Here is a 21,775-nt window from a genome sequence, read left to right as displayed (position 1 = left end):
GTCAGGAGGAATTATACCAGTACATCGAACAGCTACTGCTACTGCAAGTAATATCCATATATGGCTTCTTCCCCAGCTTTGATCAGTTTGGCCGGATGCCACAAAGACCAGTCGCCCTACCACTTTTCAGCCTTGTCACTGCCTTCCTGTATCATCTAAGGAAGACATGGCATTGTAGACTGGTGGGATGGCAGCTAGCGACTGCACATCAGCTGATGGAAGCTCCATGCTGGGTTCTACTATACACAACTACTTTAAGTATTCAGGCCAAAGAGCCCTCTAGTCACTCACTCTAGACACAAACCATCTATCTGCTATTTCAGCAGAGTTAACCTGAGAGGCAGGTCTGGAGCAGAGTTTCTTCAGGGCTTGATAGCAGGTCGAAGGTCATTTACAGTAAAAGTCCTCCAATCCGACCACCAATAATCCAAACATCCCAATACTCCGAATATTGCAAGGCGAATTGTTCTTAATTTTCTAGGCTTTTTCAAATTTTTCTGGGCTCTATCTAAAGATTTATCTGGCTTGGACTTTCTCTTCGACTTAGATGTACCTGTCTGCAACTATTCATCTACAATTCTTTGTATTTCCGGTGAGTAAAACAATAACCCATATCATTTTAAGTGTTTATTTAATGATTCTTTATATATTTCTAATGTTTTCAGAGGTCCCTCCAGTAGTCCGAAGAAAGCAGTAGTCCGAAAGACCCTCGGTTCCCTGGCATTCGAATTATAAGACTTTTACTGTACTTGAGACCCACCCTCTAACTCCTCAGGAATTTCCCTGACATACCTCTCTTTGTCCGTTCTTGGTAATACTCTTGACAGAGAAACCAGAAATCTTTGTGGCCCTCAGTCCCTAGCCAGTCTAGAAGCATAACCCATCAACTGTTGCTAGCGTCCCTGGTGAGACAAATCCTTTACTTGATCTTGGGCACTTAACACATTTATCAGCTTCTCCCACAGTAACACACTTATGAGTACCCTACCACTCGAAAGGGTCGACAACAGCACTGACCACACCAAACTGACTCCTGACTGCCACTGCATACTCATCAGTGCATTCCATACTCAAAATGAATAGTTATATATGGCATCCCAAGATTTTCCCATATTTCATCTGTAGCCTTAGAGCAGCAACATCAAGTCTGTGAACTGCAGAAAAGAACTCTGTTTTCCTGAAAACCAAGCGGTTCTACAGGATGCTCCAGAGTTTTTACAATAAGGTGGTCAGTCTCCTTAGCAACCCCTTCAACAATGGAATAGCAAGTCCAGCAGTGAAGATAAGGCTTGTGGATTCTGGATGCAGAAATTTTCAACTTAAGGGATTTTTCAAAATACAGAAAGTTAGAACTATTGGAATTCCTGGTTCTACAGCCATGGGGACCTACTTATACACAGTCCTCAAAGCCTTCCCTGTCAGTGCCAATAACTGCACTGAAGTTGCTAAAGGCTAAAAGTGTATCTCACAAGGGGCACTGTTCCACACCTGAGTTGAGGCTGGTATGGAATAGGTCTTTTTCTTTGAGATAACTCATCTCAGTAAGTACATACACAGCAATATGAGAGATAATGCCATAACTGAATCATACATAACTCTGTGCAAGAATCTTCAATACAGTGCAATCATTTGCTAATTCTTTGCTTCACCAGTCTCCACATCTTGATGTCTTGTACACACCTTTGTTTGTCCATCTGTTTGAACTGCTGTACAGTATCTCATTCTTCCATCATCTACTGTACATGTACTTCCCTCACAAAAATATAAGTGTTCCATGTTGTCACACCAGAGGCAGTCTACAGTTCTTGGAGGAAACAACTCCATTGTGCTTCTGTTTTCAACTACAACAGTTCTTATCCTAATGATCCAAGGATATATTATTCCACATTTCTCAATGGATCACTTTCCTTTTTTTTTTATTATTATTACTATCAAGTCAGTTTCTTCCATTCACATGACAATGCTGAGCCTAGTATATATTCCTTTTTGAAGTTCTCCTGCAGCCATTTTGTTCAATTTCCTTCTCCATATCACAACTTTCAGAGCACACATTACACTTCCACTTCAAGTGACTATTTGCCACATTTCAAACCTTAGCTTTTACTTACATTAGTCATGCAAGAAAAATAATCATAGATTATAAATTTCTTGATAAAGTTATCATCTATGTATTTATCAAACACATGGGGTCAGGGTGGCACAGTGGTAGAGCGTCGGACTTGGGACTGGGGGAGTCGTGAGTTCGAGCCACGCCTGGTAGCTTCCATGCCGGGAGGGGTAATGCCCTCCTGTCACCTAGCAGGGCTATATGATCTAGTAAGGTCTAGCTCGGAGGAAAAATTTCCCTTTCAAACAACACATTCATAATTATCAAACAATGTCCCACCTTCCACACAGTTCGCTGTCCAGCTACGGGGCTTGCCTGCTGTGGGAGGACTTTCTGAAGGATATTCCATACTTCAGCAAGATGTCAGATGCCTCAGCCACCAGAGTCCTTAAGCTCATATGTAAGGCTTTCTTCTCATGTTATCAGCAATAATAAAGCAGTGTTGAAGGGTCCATAAACTCCTTTAAAAATCATTCCCTGTGTTGTCAATACACACTCAGCACTGCATGTTTTCCATGGCATTTATAATTACATACAATGGGACCAGATTGTATCATCAGCATAGAGTTTTGCAAAACACTTTCCTTACATTCTGGTAGACACAATCTTGTGACACTATGTATTGATGCTGCATGTTGGTGGCAGCTGGGGTGATGGGCCTGTCAAGCATCTGTGTGGGTGTGCTGGCAGGCAACCTGGGCAACATTTTCCATGTCATCATCAGCATTTCAGGAGCTGTCATGGGACCAATCCTAGGCGTCTTCCTGGCTGGCATGTGCACACCCTGGGTCAACACAAAGGTGGGCACAGGTTTACACTCTCCACATAAAAGTATTGTTATTTCATCATCCAATCCTACGTTGCCCCATGAGGAGCATTATTAATAGTAAAAAAATTATACATGTAACCTACAACTACAGGGATTTACTGTATCTTGCAGGCATTACCTCCCACACAGGGTTTTGAGAAGGGAGGGAGTATCAGCTCTTTCAAAACTAAAGTTTACCCTTCCCTAATGGTCAAACACATCACGCAGAATAAATAAATGCAAATCATTACCTTCTTGTGAGTGGTGTGTGAGAGGGAAGTTTTATAAAGATGGCTACTACGTTGGCTGGAAAGGTCTTTTGTTTGTGAAACATACTGTACTGCATGCAAAAAGCTAGCCAGGAGACGCCACCAGAACTGTACAATCGTTGTATTATTATGGCAGAAGCAGCACAGATTACTTCATGTAAATCGTGACATAATATAATTATTGCTAATTCTTTCACTCTTACATAGCCTAGTATTTCATAATCACTGTACATCTTGAAACTCAGGTAGGGAAGCAAAGATGTCACAGGTTTTATAATTTACTGTTCCTCTCATTTATCATACATTTCTTCATAATCACATCAATCTATCTATACACCTAGGCTGCTTCCGCCAAGGAAAGAGAGGTAGCCGAGACAGGACGACACACTCCCCATTTACTCATCCATTCAAACACATTCATTTGCATCTTAGCCCCAAAGGGGAGAACGGACAGATCCTCACCACACCACACCGCTCAAGGGTCAACTGCGCAATGCAATCAGTGACATCCGCAGCAGGGCCCGACAACAGAACTGGTTTACCCCTGCCACATCATAACAGACCCATCCCCTTACCCACACCTGACCTGACTATCTGATCAGACCAAATGCGGGAGAATATCCCCTCAGGGCTGCGTCATCACTTATTCATTCACAATTTCTCTCCATTTATTTCTGTCACGCACAGCCACTCTTCCTTGCTCAACAGACATCCCTCTCGCATCCAGCGCTCTCTTCACACTGTCCATCCATCCTATTCGTGGTCTTCCTCTCAGCCTTACACCTCTCACATCAGATCTAGTTATCTTTTTCACCAATCGCTCATTATCCATTCTCTCCATATGCCCAAACCATCGCAACACCCTCTGCTCAACTCTACCAGCCATCTCCCGAACAACTCCAGTTCTCCTTCGCACTTCATCATTTCGCACCCGATCCATACGCGTCACTCCACACATACTCCTCAGACACCTCATCTCCATTACATTCAAATTTTTCCTCTCTCCTACACCCATACTCCATGTTTCAGCCCCATATAACGCAGTCGGTACCATAACACCCTCATACAGCCTTCCCTTTACATCCATTCTAAGCAAACGACATTTAAACACATTTTTCATTCCTCCCAGCACCTTTCCTACTTCATTTATTCTAAACTTCACTTCTGCATCTATTCTTCCATCCACAGCAACATGTGACCCTAGATATTTAAAACAATCTACTTCCTCAAGCAACTCACCATTCAAAACTATATTCATCCCCCTACCATCTATCAACCTCGTACACTTCATCACTTTACTCTTATTCTCATTTACTTTCAATTTCCTCCTTTCACACACCCTTCCAAACTCCTCTACCAACTGTCTCAATCTCTCCTCTGAATCAGTCACCAGTGCAGTATCATCAGCAAACAGCAGCTGCTTCAGATTCCACTCTCCACCATCAACATTCACCAGACTCAGACCTCCACCTAAAACTCTTGCATTCACCTCCCTTACAACACCATCCATGTAAATATTAAACAACCAAGGCGACATCACACATCCCTGTCGCAGCCCAACTCTCACGGGAAACCAATCACTCACAGCATTTCCCACTCTTACACACGCTCTACTATTTACATAAAAACTTTTCACCCCTTTTAGTAACCTACTATCAAGTCCATTCTATCTTAAAACAGTCCACAAAGCCTCCCTATCAATTCTATCATACGCTTTCTCTAAATCCATAAATGCCCAAAACACATCCTTGCCTTTCGCTAAATACTTTTCACACACTTGTCTCACAGCAAACACCTGATCAACGCATCCCCTCCCTCTCCTAAAGCCACACTGCTCATCACCAATCACTCCCTCTGTACCCTCTCTAACTCTCACAATTAACACTCTACCATACACCTTACCTACAACACTCAACAGACTTATATCCCTAAAGCTAGTACATTCATACTTATCACCCTTGCCTTTATACAACGGGACCACACAAACACTTGCCCAGTCAATTGGCACCATACCTTTCTCAAAGCACACATTCAACAATCTTACTAACCAGTCAACAATAGTCACTCCACCACCTTTCAGGCATTCCACAGCACACCCATGCATACCTGCAGCTTTCCCTGTTGTGGATTTCATATTTTTCACCAGCAAAACTTTTGTAATTTACAATAATGCACAAAGGAAGAATTATTTGTATCATAATTAGCTACAACAAAAGTTCAGTCCTCTCTACTGCTCTTATGCTCATAAAAACCAGTGTCAAGGTTACTCTCTCTCTCTCTCTCTCTCTCTCTCTCTCTCTCTCTCTCTCGTCACCAAATGTATCTTTTATTATCTCATTTTTTTCCCAGATTGGAACTTGACATATATAAACCTCATGCTGTCATTCCTCTGCTATACATCATTCATCAACAGAGCAACTCCTTCCTTACGCCATCCACTCACGCTTATATATCTGACCCATACATTTCACATCTTCTCACTCCTCCACTTCATGCCCGTTCATCCTTGCCTCACGCAGTGCCAACACAACATACCTTGAATTCCTTAACACATTCACCATATTCACACCTCATATCTAAATGCCACACGAACTAGCTTATTACTAGTGCAGGACCTAGATCAAAGGATTGCTGCAAAACTGCCGAGAGTAAGAACAGAGGATATGGGACTGTTATCTCAGTTGATCCTCTTCCTCTTTAATATCAGGTCTGCTGGGAATATGCAGGGCAATATTATAATACATGCAAGTATTATTTTATATCAACTGATATCCACATAAAACCACAGAGATTCATATGACCAAACCACAATCTTCAGGGTGCAGTGTTAGGATTCCTGGTGGCCTTCTGTTACAACATTTGGGTGGTGGTGGGCAAGTTCCTGCGTGGGGGAGGACACCCCACCCACCTCCCCCTTTCTGTTGACAACTGTCCTGAGAACCTCCTACATCCTTTCAACGCCTCCATCGTCGCCTTCATCAGCAACATCACCACTGCTACACCCAGCACCAATCTCACCACTGACCTGACTGCAGATTTCACCACTATAGCACCTGACACTAACAGGTTAACAAACAGTGTCATCAAACATGAAACTTTCTCTTTAACTACAAGTAGGGGGGTTTTCAAGAATACTCCCCCAGTATCCCTGCTTGTCGTATGAGGCGATTAAAAGGGTTGGTGGTGGGTTAGTGCCCCACCCCGTAAAAAGAACTAACTAAACAAGCGAATAACGCGCCTCGGACCAGGATGGACCATACGTTGATGACTAAGGAACGGACAAAGGACATTCTAAGGGTGAGGACATGGAATGTGAGAGGAGTGAATGATGAAGTGAAAGAGAGAGATGTTCAGGTGCTTGAGTATGCAAGAATGGATGTATGTGGATTGACTGAAACTAAACAGAAAGGTGAAAGGGTGAGAGAATGGAAATACTGTTTAGGAATATGTGCAGGAGTTAATGAGAATGAGAGGGCAAGAGAGGGAGTATGTCTGATGAGAGGCAAGAAGTGGAAGGAGAATATAAGAGAGTATAGAATAGTGGGTGCAGGGACTGTATGGGTGAGGATGAAAGTAGGTGGACAAGCTTGGGCGATTCTATGTGCGTATGCGCCGACAGAGGACCGAGTGGCAAGAGTGAAATATGAGTTTTGGGCGAGTGTAGAAGCGTATATGGACAAGTTTGAGAGGAGCGAGAGAGTGTTTTTGATTGGAGACATGAATGGAAAGTTGGGAATGTACAAGTGGATGGAGTGGTTGGTCAGTGGGGTATGCCAGCTAAAGTAGTTGGGAATGGTAGTGCTTTGGTGGACATCTGTGCTGGTAACGGGTTGGCAATAGCCAACACCTTCTTTAGGCATAAGATGATCCACAGGTATACATGGAGAGTCATGAGGAGGATGGGACGGTGAACTTGTTGAACGAAAGGCAATGATAGACTACGTGTGTGTGGATGAGCGAATGAGAAGACAAATGTTGGATGCAAGAGTGTGGAGAGGGTGGAGGAATGGAATCTCGGACCATCACTTAGTGATGGCCAAGGTAAGGCTGCAAAGAAAATGGGTGAAGAGACGAAGGGGAAGACAGGAGGAAACAGCTCCTGTGAGAAGAGTGGAGAAGTTGCAAGAGAGTGAGAAAATGGCAGAGTATAAGAGCACAGAGGAAGAAAGATTGGGAAGGTATAAGTTAGAGCAGATGGAAGAGGTGCAAGATGTACATATGTAAGATATTCACGGATGAGATAGGTGCAGCGTGTGAGGTGGTTTATGGAGTGAGGAGGAGATGCAGGGGTGTGCAATAGATGACAGCATGTTGGAATGATGAGATGAAACAAGCTGTGGAACAAAAGAAGAAGGCATATAGTGACTGGCTAGCGAGTATAGGTAGGGGAGAAGATGAGAGAGAAGAGAGAGGTATATGTGAGGAGGAGAAGGGAGGTGAAGAGAATGGTAAAGGTAAGAAGAAAGTGGATGAAAAGTTTGGGAGGAATCTGAGTGTTAAGTGGAGGGTGAGTACGAAATTGTTTTGGAAGGAGGTAAAGAAAGTAAGACAGTGTGAAAGAGGAAATATTAGGGGAGTGAAAAATGAGAATAATAGATTGCTGGTGGAGAAAAGAGAGAAACTGAGGAGATGGAAGGAGCACTTCGAGGATTTGTTAAATGTAAAGAGTGAGAGCAGTGCGAGTATAAGTGGTTGGGAAATGGCTGGGAGAAGAGATGAGAGGAGGGAGGAAGAGATCAGTACGGCGGAAGTAGTGGAAGCAATGTAGAGGATCAAAATGAGAAAGGCCCCAGGAATTGATGGAGTGTGTGGTGAAATGCTGAAGTATGGGAGTGAGATTCTTGTGGAGTCGATATGGAAGTTGTGTAGACTGGCTTGGGAAGAGGGAAGGGTTCCAGAGGACTGGATATCAAGTATAATTGTTCCTTTATACAAAGGAAAAGGGGAGAGAGAAGTATGTGGTAACTATAGGGGTATTTGCCTTCTTAGTGTGACTGGAAAAATATATGGTAGAATACTCAGTGATAGGGTTAGACATATAACAGAGGAGCTAGTTGGAAAAGAACAAGGGGGATTTAGAAAGGGAAAAGGGTGTGTAGATCAGATATTTGTTCTAAGATGTTTAGTGGAGAAGTATCTGGAGAAGGGAAAGAAAGTGTATGCTGCCTTCATGGACTTAGAGAAAGCTTATGACAGAATAGATAGGCAAAGTATGTGGAAGGTATTAAGAATATATGGAGTGGAGGAAATTGTTGAGTGCTGTGAAGACTATGTAAGAAGGAGCTACGGCTACGGTGTGAGTGGATGATGAGCTGAGTGAGTTCTTTGATCTAAATGTGGGACTGAAACAGGGATGTGTGATGTCTCCATGGCTGTTTAATATATACATGGATGGGGTTGCAAAGGAGGTGCAAGGTAGGGCAGTGGATGTGGGGGTGGCTCTAATGAATGAGGGTGAGATTTGGAAGAATCCGGTGTTGCTGTTTGCTGATGAAACAATATTGTTGAGTGAAGATGAATGGGAGTTGGAAGGTTTGGTGAACGAATTTGGGACAGTGTGTAGGAAGAGGAATCTGAAAGTTAATGTAAACAAGAGTAAAGTTATAGTGTTTGAGAGGAATGAAGTCACAGAATTCACAGTGAGGTTGGGTGGTAAGGATATGGAGAATGTGAGTGGGTAGTGTGATAAGTAAGGATGGAACCTTGGGGGATGAAGTGCGTGAAAGGGTACAGCAGGGAAGGAAGGTTGTTGGTTCACTGAAAGCAGTGATGAGAAATAGGGAGGTGAGTATGGAAGTTAAGAAGTCACTGCATGATAGAATTGTGATCCCTACCCTGACGTATGGTAGCGAGGCATGGGCCTTGCAAGAGGGGAACAAGTCAAGAGTGAAAGCAGTGGAAATGAGTTACTTGAGAGGTGCATGTGGTGTGACAGGTTGACAAATGAAGAAGTGAAGGAACGTTGTCTGGTGGATGAGGATGTGGTTGAGAAAACTGGGAGAACACTGAGGTGATTTGGACATGTGGAGCGAATGGAGAATGAAAGACTGACTAAGAGGGTGTATGCAGGTGAAGTAAAGGGAGGGAGAGGGAGGAGAAGACCAAGGATGAGGTGGAGGGACGGAGTTGAGAGGTATATGAGAGAAGGGGGAGTGAGTTGGGGGGAGTGCAGTCAAATGGTGGGTGACAGAGCGACTTGGAGGCGTTTTATCTGCGGCCACCCTTTGTGGGATTAAGGCGTCGGGCTATAGATAGATAGACAGATAGATTCAACATGAAAGGAGAATTATTTATGAAATTATTTTTTGGTAAAAAGTAAAGCAAGAGAGGATGTTACCCTCTCTTGCTTTACCTTTGAGTTATCTTGAGCTTCATCATTTTCATTATCATCATCTCAACATTTTTTCCCAGCCAAGGATGCAGTGAGACAGGGCCAGAGGGCAAAAAAGAAAAAATGGCAGGAGGAGAACTACTCAACAACATGCCTAGTTAAATACACACTCTTATTTACTCACCATTCAAACTCCTGGAATCATGACTCCACATCACAAGCATAACTTACCACACTTATGCACTTCACCTTATTGATCAGCTAGAACCACTCTGATGACTGCCACATCACGTGGTAAAAACAGAGATGCCAAACCATGTCATACTTTAGTACAAAATTCTTTCAAGCAGTTTGATCCCCTGACAATTTCCTAGCCTTATCAACCTCCATGCCTCATTTTCTCACACATTCCTTCACAATATCTGTCCACCTTCTTGGTCTTCCATACCTCCTCCAACCTTCATGTTTCAACAGTTATACTCTTTTCTCTATACTACATTATTTACATCCATCCTCTTCAAATTACCATACCATCTAAAGACACATTCTACTGTCCATAGACTTCCTCACTCCACATCCTTCATGACTCACACTATACTTCTCATCCCATCCACATTTCACACTCATTTCCCCCGAACTACATTTCTACTGTACTTACTCTAAGCTTTTCATTTCACACCAATGTCACACTCAAATGTTACTGTGGGCACTGAAACTCCTGTATGTAGTCCTCAAGCATAGCCAATATACTTGGACCTGTTTCACATCAGTACTGTATCATCATAGCAACTGCTACTCTATTTTCCTGTGAGACTCCAGTTTTCCTTTCCTTTGCACATTTACCACTCTCAACTACACCACCTCTGTACTGAATGTCTGTCACCAATTCAAGTCTCTCATCATACACCATCACATCACACTGGGAGTCACCTTCTCCCTCAGCAACCATCACTTTGCTCTCATTTACATATGCTTTCGGATCACTATGCTCACAAATATTCACAACAGTCTGCACCAATCTTCAAATCTCTTGTTCAGCAGTTAACACAGCATCATCTGCCCAAACCATGTTTGAGATAATCCACCCTTCACCACTCGTTACTGTCCTCATCCCTCTCTCAATAGCTTGATTTTTTTTTTTTTTTTAACTCTAATAAACCCACTCATACACAGTATATGGTATATACACTGAAAAGCCATGAGTATGTTACACATAGGAGGTCTATTCAGAAAGTATCCGACTAAGTAACCTGTTGACCTACGACACTAATCCCCCTAAAAGTAGATAGCTTCTGACTTGACACACGTAGCCCAGCATTCTTTCCACTGGGTGAAACAATGTTCAAAGTCGGTTTTCAATATCTCCTGCAGGTGAATCATCGCGTTCGTAATGATCTCTTCTCTCGGATGAACATTTCTCAACACATGCTGGAGTGTGCAAATCGTGATCCAGACCTGAAGATTGTTATCACTGGAGATGAGACTTGGGTGTACGAGTACAATGCAGAAACCAAAGCACTGTCGTCCCAGTGGAAGGATGCAGGGTTCCCTCGGCCAAAAAAAGCACGACAGGTCCACAGCAAGGTGAAATGAACTCGCATGTTGACATTTTTTTTTTCGACTACTATGATGTTGTGCATCACGAATACGCACCGGAGGGTCAGACTGTCAACAAACATTACTACTTCCACGTTTTCCGTTGTCTCCGTGATGCAGTTCGGAGGAAGAGAGCAGCAAGTTGGAAGCTGCAACATAACAACACCCCTGCTCATTCTTCTTAACTGATTCAGAAATTTTTAGCCAAGCACAACATCCTGCAGGCCCAGCAGGCTTCCTGCTCGCCAGACATGGCTCCGTGTGACTTTTGGTCACTCCTAGAGCTCAAAACTGCGCTGAAGTGTTCTTGATTTGAGACATGAGAAGATATCATGATGAATGTGACGAAGCACCTGTAGGAGATACTGAAAACCGACTTTGAAAATGTTTCAGGGAGTGGAAAGAATGCTGGGGTACGTGTGTCAAGTCTGAAGGGTCCTACTTTGTGGGTGAATAATGTCCTAGCTCAACACATTACCTATTCATTTTTTAGGGCCTTAGGTTGGATATTTTCTGAACAGAACTCGTACTTATCTCACTCTAACACTGATATTAAATCACACTCTTAAGACTGGCAGTGCTTTAGAGGACACTTGTGCCGGGAAAGGGTTCGTAACTTCTTCAGGTACAAAATGATCCATAGGTATACATGGCGAGTGTTGAGAAGCGTAGATGATGAACTGAATGAACGGAAGGCAATGACTGACTATGTGTGTGTGCATGAAAGGATGCGGTGTGTAATGGATGCAAGAGTATATAGAGGTTAGGGGAGTGGATTGACCACCACTTGGTGGTGGTGAAAATCATGATCCAAGTGAAATGGAGAAATAGAAGAAAGGAAGGACAGGAGGAAGTAGTATATCCAAGGAGAGTGGAAAGGTTACAAGAGGATGAGAAAAAGGCAGAATATAAGAGAGAAGTCGAGGAGCCATTGGGTAACTATGGATTGGAGCAGATGGGAAACGTGGTAAGTGTGTGCAAGATATTCACGGAAGAAATTTGTGCAGCATGTGAGGTGGTGTGTGGGGTGAAGAGAAGACGGAAGGGGGTGCAAGGAACAGCATGGTGGAATGGAGAGGTGAGACAGGCTGTGGCACAAAAGAAGAAAGCTTATAGTGAGTGGGTGAGAAACAGGGCGTGGGAGAAGTTGAGAGACAGAAGAGAGACTATATGTGGAGAGGAAGAGAGGGGTGAAAAGATTAATAAGAGAGAAAGAAGAGAGTGGATGAGGAATTTGGAAGGAATTTGAATGTAAAGTGGAGAGAATGTACGAAAATGTTCTGGAAAGAGGTAAAGAGAGTTAGACAGGGTGGCAGTGAAGTTAGTTGGGGAGTGAAAAATAAAAATGGTAGATTACTAATGCACAAGGGAGAAAAAGTGAGCAGATGGAGAGAACACTTTAAGGAATTGTTGAACATAGACAATGAAAGTAATGTGAGTATAAGTGGCTGGGGCTGGGAGAAGGAGGGATGTGAGAAGAGAGGAAGAAATCAGTAGGATTGAAGTAGTGGAAGCAATGAAGAAAGTCAAAATGGGGAAAGCCCCAGGAATTGATGGAGTGTGTGGTGAAATGCTGAAGCATGGTGGAGAGATAGTAGTAGAATAGATGTGGAAGATGTGCAGATTGGCCTGGGAGGAGAGTAGAGTCCCAGAGTATTGGAAGTCAGGTTTAATTATTTCCTTTTACAAAGAAAAAGGGGAAAAAGAAGTGTGTGGTAGTCATAGGGGCATTTGTCTTCTTAGCATAATAGGAAAAGCACATGGTAGGATACTTATTGACAGAGTTATGGGAAATAACAGAGGAATTAATTGGAGAAGAACAGGGAGGTTTTAGGAAGGGAAGAGGTTATGTAGATAAGATATTCATTCTTAAAACTTTAGTGGAAAGTTTCTAGAGAAGAGAAAGAAGTTGTATGCGGCTTTCATGGATTTGGAGAAGCATATGACAGGGTGGATAGACAAGGATTGTGAAGAGTAATAAGAATATATGGAGTAGATGGGAAGTTGCTGATTGCTGTGAAGAGTATGTATGAGGGTGCTAAGGCCGCAGTGCACGTGGATAGTGAACTGAGTGAATTTTTCAACTTAAAGGTTGGATTGAAGCAGGGATGTGTCATGTCTCCATGGTTGTTCAATCTGTATATGGATGGGGTTATAAAAAAGATACAAGGTAGGGCAGAGGATATTGGAGTGGCCCTAATGCAAGAGGGCAGTGTTTGGAAACTACCTGTACTGTTGTTTGCAGATGATACTCTGTTGTTAAGTGAAGACGAAGGACAGCTGCAAGGCTTGGTGGATGAGTTTGGGAGAGTTTGTAAAAAACGGAATCTAAAGGTGAATGTAGGGAAGAATAAAGTTATGGTCTTCGAGAGAAGTGAAGTCAGGGAATGTATAGTGAGGCTGGATGAGGAGGAAATGGAAGATGCGAGTGCATTTAAGTACTTGGGTAGTGTGATGAGTAAGGATGGAAGTTTCGAGGGTGAAGTGCTTGAAAAGGTACAACAAGGAAGAAAGGTTGCTGGTTCCTTGAAAGCAGTGATAAGAAACAGGGAAATACGCATGGAAGTGAAAAAGTTACTACGTGACACTACTGTGATACCAACTCTAACATATGGAAGTGAAGCTTGGACCTTGGTGGAGGGACAGAAGTCAAGAGTGAGAGCAGTGGAAAAGAGTTATTTGAGAGGAGCATGTGGAGTCATGTGGAGAGACAGATTGACAATTGAGGATGTGAAGGAGCGTTGTGATGTGGATGTGGATGTGATAGGAAGTGTTAGGAGAAACACACTGAGATGTTTGACCATGTGGAGAAGATGGAGTGAGAGGCTGACGAGGAGAGTGTACGTGAGTGAGGTGGAGGGGGGGAGAGGGAGGAGGAGGCCAATGATGAGATGGAGGGCTGAAGTGGAGAGGCGTATGAGAGAAGGGGGTGTGAGCTGGGAGAGGGGCAGTGAAATGGCGGGGGACAGGGCGACATGGAGGCGATTTGTTTGTGGCCACCCCTTACGACATTAAGGCGTCTGGCAATAGATAGATAGACAGATAGACTTAAGTCACCCTTACACAAGCCTGACTACCATAATAAAAACTCTTAACAGCAATCAATGGCTGTCTGTCCATACCGTACATACACAAAACCTTTCATATACCCCTCTGGTTACCTTGGCATATCCTTTTTCAAAATCCTCAGGGAAAATGGACTAAATAGGGAGGCTGCCAGGTATCGAGCAGCGTGGAGGGCTGCAATTAGGTGACCAAGGCCGATGCAGGCAAGCATGATGGAGCCTATATAAACGATATCTTTCATAAACATTTAACATTTCATTTCACAAGTAGTTCCCATTGTTCTGTTACAGGGATTTGATCCATAAATTCCCAACCACTAGTAAAACCATCCTGTTCATCAATCAGCGGGTGTGTTGATATACTGCCTCACTTATTTCATGATAATTCTTCCACATCAACTTTCCAACTGCAATGAACAGACAAATCACAATAATTTTTGCACTCAGTTCAATTACTTCATTTTTTTTTTTTTTTACATGGACATGACTACAGCGTTTGTTCTTATTCACTGGTAATGATTCAGCGAGTTTATTTCTTTACATATGCAAATTTTTGAGGGTGTGTGGTATGGTGCCAGCAGGAGTGAGGGCAGGACCGTGTATGATGTCTCGTACTGCTACTTCGGTATCACCGGCATCATCATGACCCTCATCATCAGCAACCTCATATCCCTCTGTACTGGTGAGCTGTCTTGCCGTTGTAATGTCCACTCAGCACTGGTTGGCCCGGGTGGGGGTGAGCCCACACCAACAGTCAGCACTGGTAATATAGTGATGGCACACGAACCGTTAGCTCTGGTAGCACTGACAAATGGATGGCGGTACACTGACTAGCACCAGTAGTGGCAGATGGTGGTACTGTTTATCAGTGGTTGGGATTGGTAGACCAAGCTGTTCCTGGTGGTAGTACACCAACAGTCAGGGCTGGTAGCATTGGTAGGAACAAGTAGTGATGCAGGAGCAGATTGGAATGACCGTGCTAGTATGGCTGAGTTGCAATGCACCAGCAGTAAAAACCTGTTCTGTCAGCTACTGTTGTCACGAAGTACCGATATGTTGTGAAAGGTGATTAGAATGGCAAGACCATAATTCTAGGCTTAGTTATGTAGTTCCAGAGGACATTTTAATGTTCTGAACAAATATGTGTCACTGCTCCTCTATACAGACCCAACACCACTTTTTCAAAACACATTTTTTTTTTTTAATAACAGAACAGAGGAAGGAAAAACAAATGAAGTAAAAAAAATAATCCATACACCAAATTACTGGTGTCCTCTGTTCATAATATATCTGTAACAGTTAGACCTGAACAGCTGTAGGTTGAAGTTTGGAGGGAAACAACTCTGGGGAAGCGAGTTCCAAAGAGATGCGGTTCGGGGAATGAAAGAATTCTGATAGGCAGAAGTTCTGCAATATGGCTGTGTGACATTCCAGACATGAGCGCTACCAGATGCCCATGTACCATGAGGGAAGGCATGGAGAGGTGGCTCCATGAACACAACTTCGTCTGAGCATTTGCCATAAAAATATCTGTAAAATAATGCAAGGGAGGCAACATTCCTTCTTACTTGTAGGGGAGGTAGTTTATTTTTAATGGCAGGGTTGTTAATAATTCTAACAGCTTTGTTCTGAATTTTGTCTAGTTCTTTTAATGCAACCTCTCCACATCCATTCCAAAAGGGTGAGCACTATTCAAGCTGAGAGCACACATGGCTCTTATAAATTATAGCTAACTGCTCGTCAGTGAAGAAGTTACGGACTCTGTACAATAATCCAAGTTTCTTTGAGGTGGTTTTAGCAAGTGATTTAGCATAAGAGGTCCACCTGAGGGCATTGTTATGTAAGACGCCGAGAATTTCAATACTTTTGGAGATGGGAATATTAGTACCATTGAAGGTAATATACGAAACTGGCAGTATCTGTCTATTAGTAAATTGTATATATTTAGTTTTACTACTGTAGCATTAAATGAGACAAGGTTGTATTGTCCCCATTCATTGATTGTAGATAGGTCGTGATTTAAGGAAATGGCTGTACTGAGTTGAGGGGTAGAGATATTAGACTTTGTAAATGGGTGTCTGAGTGTGAATAAACTACGTAGTGTTGAGTCATCTGCATATGAGTGGATGGGATTGTGAGTGACAGATAAGTGACCATTAATATGAATCAGGAACAGGATTGGGACCAGAACTGATCCCTGCAGCACACCGGTGTTAACTGAGTGGAAATTGGAATATACATTATCTACTTTTACCCTTATTTTCCTCTCACTGAGATATGAGGAAATCAAAGGAACAAAAGACGTTAGTCGATAGCCAGGAAGTCTGGACAGCAAGGAACGGTGCCATACTCTGTCAAAAGTTTTAGAAATATCAAGGACTACTGCATGAGTTTCTCCATGTAGGTCAGTTGATTGACGGACAGTATGAGTTTGGAGATTGAGTATGTCATTGGTGGATCTTTCTTGGCGAAAACCATTTTGTCTATCATTAATTAAGTTGTTGGATTCAAGATGTTTAAGAATGTGCTTATTAAATAAAGTTTCAAATACCTTACCAAGAGAAGATGTGACAGCTATTGGTCTGTAATCAGAGGGGTCAGAGGAACTTCCTTTCCTAGGAACTGGGTGGATATTCAACTTTAGAATCCGAAAAATAAAATATACCATAGTTTATCAGATGCACACACTGTCAAAGCAGAGGGAGAGTGGCCATGTGCAGTTTGCCAGAAGAGTGTGGGAAGTAACTTCATCTTGTGCACTATCTGTGGTAAGTGGGTGCATAATGCTGATTCCATGTGTGGAGTGAGTCTGGGGGAGCATATAGAGATAGTCAGGTGTGAAAGGATTGATCCTGCTGGTGAGTTTCTTGAGTGTGTTGAAGTTTTGTTATTTAGGGGACAAGTTTTTTACTGGAGGTGGGGCTGGAGCTAGCTCTGTGGTTAGTAAGGAGTGGTTGGAAGAAGTTCAAGGAGCTGTTGCCTCTCCTGACATTGAGAGGGCTCTCCCTCTGTGCTAAGAGATCTTTGCATGCGGCATGTGTTTGGAGTGTAATACTGTATGGTCGTGAGAGCTCAAATGAATGGTAATGACATTGATTAGGTGGATGTGTATTGCGTCCTTGAATGAGAGGCCTGAGGGGGCTAGGTTTACAACTGAAGAGTTGAGAGGAAGGATGGGACTGGAGCATATTGGTGCTGTGATGAGGGGCAGATTGACATGATTTGGGTATGTGGAGAGGATGGAGGATTACAACTGGATGCGGAAAACGAGAAGTATGAACGTCGGGGGAAGAGATGCAAGAGGCTGACTGAAAAGGACCTGGGATGAAGTCATGCAGTGTGACCTCTCGAGCCGCATGAAGAGCCACCATTAGGTGACAAAGGCAGATGCATGCAAGCATGCTGAAGCCTTTATCAATGATACAACATAAAAATATTTCACACAAATGCAATGAACTTTTAAATTTCAATGGTGCATCCACAAAAAGAGGGGCCATACCACCTTAATGAAATCTCAACATGGTCTGGAAGTATGCCCTTATATTTTGTATACTCTATTAAAGCCCACAAATTAAATCAGTGGTTAAATTCCATGCCAAGAACAAGAACTTAAAAATTAGGATATTCTATTACAACTCTTAGTCAGTTCTTGCATACTTCACAAGACTGATTTCAATACTTAAAAGTTGGTGAAGCCTTGGAAGCTTTAACCCGTGATGTAACCAGCAGTAGAGGGAGACAGACTGAAAAGGGCAGATCTGGTGGATTCACTGGTTTCATTTTTGAAGGTTCCAACATGCTTGCATGCATTGGCTCGGTCACCTAATGGCGGCTGTCCTTGCTGCTCGATCTCTGGCAGCTTCCCTATTTAGTTCCGTATCTCTCACTGGGCATATGGAGAGAATGGATAATGAGCGACTGGTGAAAAAGATAACTAGATCTGATGTGAAAGGTGTAAGGCTGAGAGGAAGACCACGAATAGGATGGATGGACAGTGTGAAGAGAGCGCTGGATGCGAGAGGGATGTCTGTTGAGCAAGGAAGAGTGGCTGTGCGTGACAGAAATAAATGGAGAGAAATTGTGAATGAATAAGTGATGACGCAGCCCTGAGGGGATATTCTCCCGCATTTGGTCTGATCAGCTAGTCAGGTCAGGTGCGGGTAAGGGGATGGGTCTGTTATGATGTGGCAGGGGTAAACCAGTTCTGTTGTCGGGCCCTGCTGCAGATGTCACTGATTGCATTGCGCAGTTGACCTTTGTGCGGTGTCGTGCGGTGAGGATCTGTCCGTTCTCCCCTTTGGGGCTAAGATGCGAATGAATGTGTTTGAATGGATGAGTAAATGGGGAGTGTGTCGCCCTGTCTCGGCTACCTCCCTTTCCTTGGGGGAAGCAGCCTAGGTATATAGATAGATAGATAGATAGATCTCTGAAGTCACACCCAATGACCTCTTCCCAGGTCTTTTTCAGTCTACCTCTTGCATCCCTACCCCCAACATTGACACTTCTCACTCTCCGCACCCAATTATCATCCCCCATTCTCTCCATATGCCTAAACAGTCTCAATCTATCCCTTCTCATCACAGCACCGATACACACTGGTCCCATCCTACCTATCAACTCTTCCGTCGTAAATCTAGCTCCCCAAGGCCTTGACTCAGGGATGCACTGCACATCCACCTAATCACTGTCATTTCTGTACGTTTGGACCTGCGAATATCCTCTTCCTTTACTGCCCAAGTCTAACTACCATACAGCATTACACTACTAACACATGCCACATACAAAGATCCCTTAGCAAGGAGGGACAGCCATCTCAATGTCAGGAGAGGCAACAGCTCCCTGAACTTCTTCCAATTACTCCCTACTCTAGCCACAGAGCTAGCTTCATTACATAGCAATATTCATTACAAGGGCATATTATAATACAGTATTTGCATATATCAATTGTTCACACAAGCTCACCCCAAATCAGACTTAGTTCCATACCATGACAATCTTTTTGGGTAACCTGTTGGATAATATGTAGTCATAAGAAAAACTATCATAACCCTTCAGAGCTATGCACTATGACACAGCCTAAGTCTACTAATACCAAGTCGGATCACTTCCACCTAAAATGGGTCCAAGCTGGCGCAGGGGGCGGAGCATCGGAGTGATGTCAGCTTGCACGAAACGCAAGTTCAGTTGACGCCTGACCGTGGTAGTGAGTGGATGTATGCTACACTCTCCAGATCATGACAAATTTTCAGTCCGAAGTGAGGGAAGGGACTGAAATGTGTGAGGGAAGGTGTCGGGGTGTGAGGGAAGCCATAGGGGTGTCAGGGAACCTACTGCGATGTTATGCAGTTAAACGAGTCCGCACTTCTTCCCCTTCTTCGTTTTCCCTTATTATAATGTTTAATTTGAGTCTGCCCTTTTATACATTCTCTGTTACTTAAGTCAACTAGCGTCACACACAAGCCACGCCTCCCTGAGCCCTGAGGGAAAGTAAACAGACTTGGTATTAGTAGACTTAGGACACAACGACGAAGTGCTGTGGAATGACAGGACAGGAAAGTTTGTACAGCAAACCCATCAATGGCAGTTATGTGAGACACAGATATTAGAATTTGTTCTAGAGGTAATAAAAGCTAATTTGATCATTTGGCCTCCGTGCATAAAGACAATACGTTATATTATCCGGCACCGAATTCATTAAATAAAAGTATAAGAAAATGGTGTAAAGTCGGCAACACACATGCAGACGGGCAATGAGTACGTGCACCCATGCCAGACGTATGATAGTACTTCAGCCGTTACAAGCCAAGTTAGTAAATTTCAATGTAATATTGATATGTATTGCTTTCCATATATAAGAAATATTGAGTACAAGGAAAATAATAATACATGCTCAGTCCCATTGCTTTAATATTTTGTATACCCACCCCTTGCTTCCAAAACAGCCTCTAGACGTCTGAAGCATCCATCTGAAACATTTAACCACCCATCTAAAGCAAACAAATGAACTCGTGCACCCCTGCTAGACTATCAAGAAGAGAAAAAAAAGTCGATGCCTATGGATTTAATACCCTTAAAAGTAATTTATTTGTTGTATTCTATAGATAAATACGTGTTGATCAGTAGGAAAATAATAAACGTGCCGAGTTTCGTTTTTAATCCCCGGCAGGGCACTCAGGGTAACACAAACACGTCCTATGAATTTCCACGCCATATGGCTTGTTCTTGTTTATTAGTCCAACTCTTGTAATGGGATTGTGATATGGCAACAATACAAAGGGGAGGGGCGAACAGCAAGGACCCGCCCACATAGCCCACCTAACATTCGTTTCGTATCGAGCATCCCTAGGGGTAACGATAGCTTTTCTTATGACTGTACAAATATTAAGCTGAAACTACACTAATGTTGGCAAGACTCTCCTTACATTATTGTATAGCATATTTGTAGATAATTATGGAGTTGTTACTTTCATAGTTTCAGGAATAGGGTGCCTGTAAAAGCTTAACTGGACTCTAATCTGTTGAACTAATGCCTCCAGGTCCTCTGAGCCCAAAGGCTGTGGATAAGCGGTTGTCGTTTCTCAGCTGCGGGAGGCTCCATCAATGGCTGTGGAGGACCTGCTGTGGTTCACATAAGGTGGACTATGTCTATGAGGCGGACCATGTGACCACCATGACCATGTTGCCCCAAACCAAGAGTCATCACAGTGACAGCCATCCCTAGCCTATGCTGCCTTACCACCACCACACACAAATCAATCCAGTGTTCTCCAACATGAACAGTAAAGACACAACCATCTTCCCAGTTCTGTCGGAAGAAAATGTACAACTGGTTAAATATGGTGTAAAACCCTATCTCTACCAGTGCGTGTATCAGATGTTTTGATTTTTTCACAATGAGTTCATCACACATTGAGAAGACACCACATAAATGAAAAGCCTCTTGTAATGATTTGTTTTAAAGGCAGGAACATTGCAGTGATGCCGTTTATAAGTAAGAGTGATGCCCTCAAATATTTTAATGATGATGCTTGGTATATAATTTCCTTTAGAATAATTTCGGAGTACACTACCATTACATTTATATTTATAAGTTCAGTATAGCATGTAATGTATGTTGTGCTGGTTACAGTTATTTTTTCCCATAGCCTACTTTAGACAAATCAGTACATAATTTTACAGAATGGCATCTTAATAGCAGGAAGAGGAGAAAATGTGCAATCATACAGATGTTCACTTAATGATAGTCCGTCAGGATTCATCCGAACGAAGGTACAACAAGCAACCCGAAAGTTGGATTAATGAGTAAACACAAAACTGATACTGAGTACAGTTCCAGCATTTGCCATGTGAATTAACTTAGTATACTGTAAATAAACAATGGTAATAGTGGCACAGTATTTGAAAGTTTTAACAATAACCTAGGACGTGTACAGGGAAGGCTCAAAAGTGATACAATCTTTTTCTCTTTGCCTAGTTAGTTCCAAAGTTTATGGGGCAGGGTCTTGAACTATTAAAAAAAAAAAAAAAAAAAGCTGGTATATGAGAGAGAGAGAGAGAGAGAGAGAGAGAGAGAGAGAGAGAGAGAGAAATGGGTATTTC

The 21,775-nt window shown here is 42.9% G+C and overlaps 1 protein-coding gene across 1 annotated transcript in view; it reads left to right on the top strand.

Moving 5' to 3' along the window:
* LOC145399304 (sodium-coupled monocarboxylate transporter 1-like) overlaps positions 1-20,897 on the top strand; it is a 63,707-nt gene extending 42,810 nt beyond the window's left edge. Inside the window, exons 7-13 of the mRNA XM_080271971.1 lie at positions 2,398-2,507; positions 2,753-2,907; positions 6,003-6,263; positions 10,887-11,099; positions 11,306-11,370; positions 14,758-14,939; positions 20,713-20,897. Coding sequence (XP_080128097.1) covers positions 2,398-2,507; positions 2,753-2,907; positions 6,003-6,263; positions 10,887-11,099; positions 11,306-11,370; positions 14,758-14,939; positions 20,713-20,897 — 1,171 coding nt within the window. The remainder of the gene's footprint in view (positions 1-2,397; positions 2,508-2,752; positions 2,908-6,002; positions 6,264-10,886; positions 11,100-11,305; positions 11,371-14,757; positions 14,940-20,712) is intronic.
* Positions 20,898-21,775: the final 878 nt, after the last annotated feature.

The sequence above is a fragment of the Coenobita brevimanus genome, chromosome 48 (genome assembly GCF_032717465.1).
Source record: "Coenobita brevimanus isolate Jiangsu-jjx chromosome 48, ASM3271746v2, whole genome shotgun sequence".
Classification (NCBI taxonomy): Eukaryota; Metazoa; Arthropoda; class Malacostraca; order Decapoda; family Coenobitidae; genus Coenobita; species Coenobita brevimanus.
The sequence above is the reverse complement of the archived record's forward strand: the minus strand, read 5'-3'. Positions and strand labels throughout refer to the sequence as shown.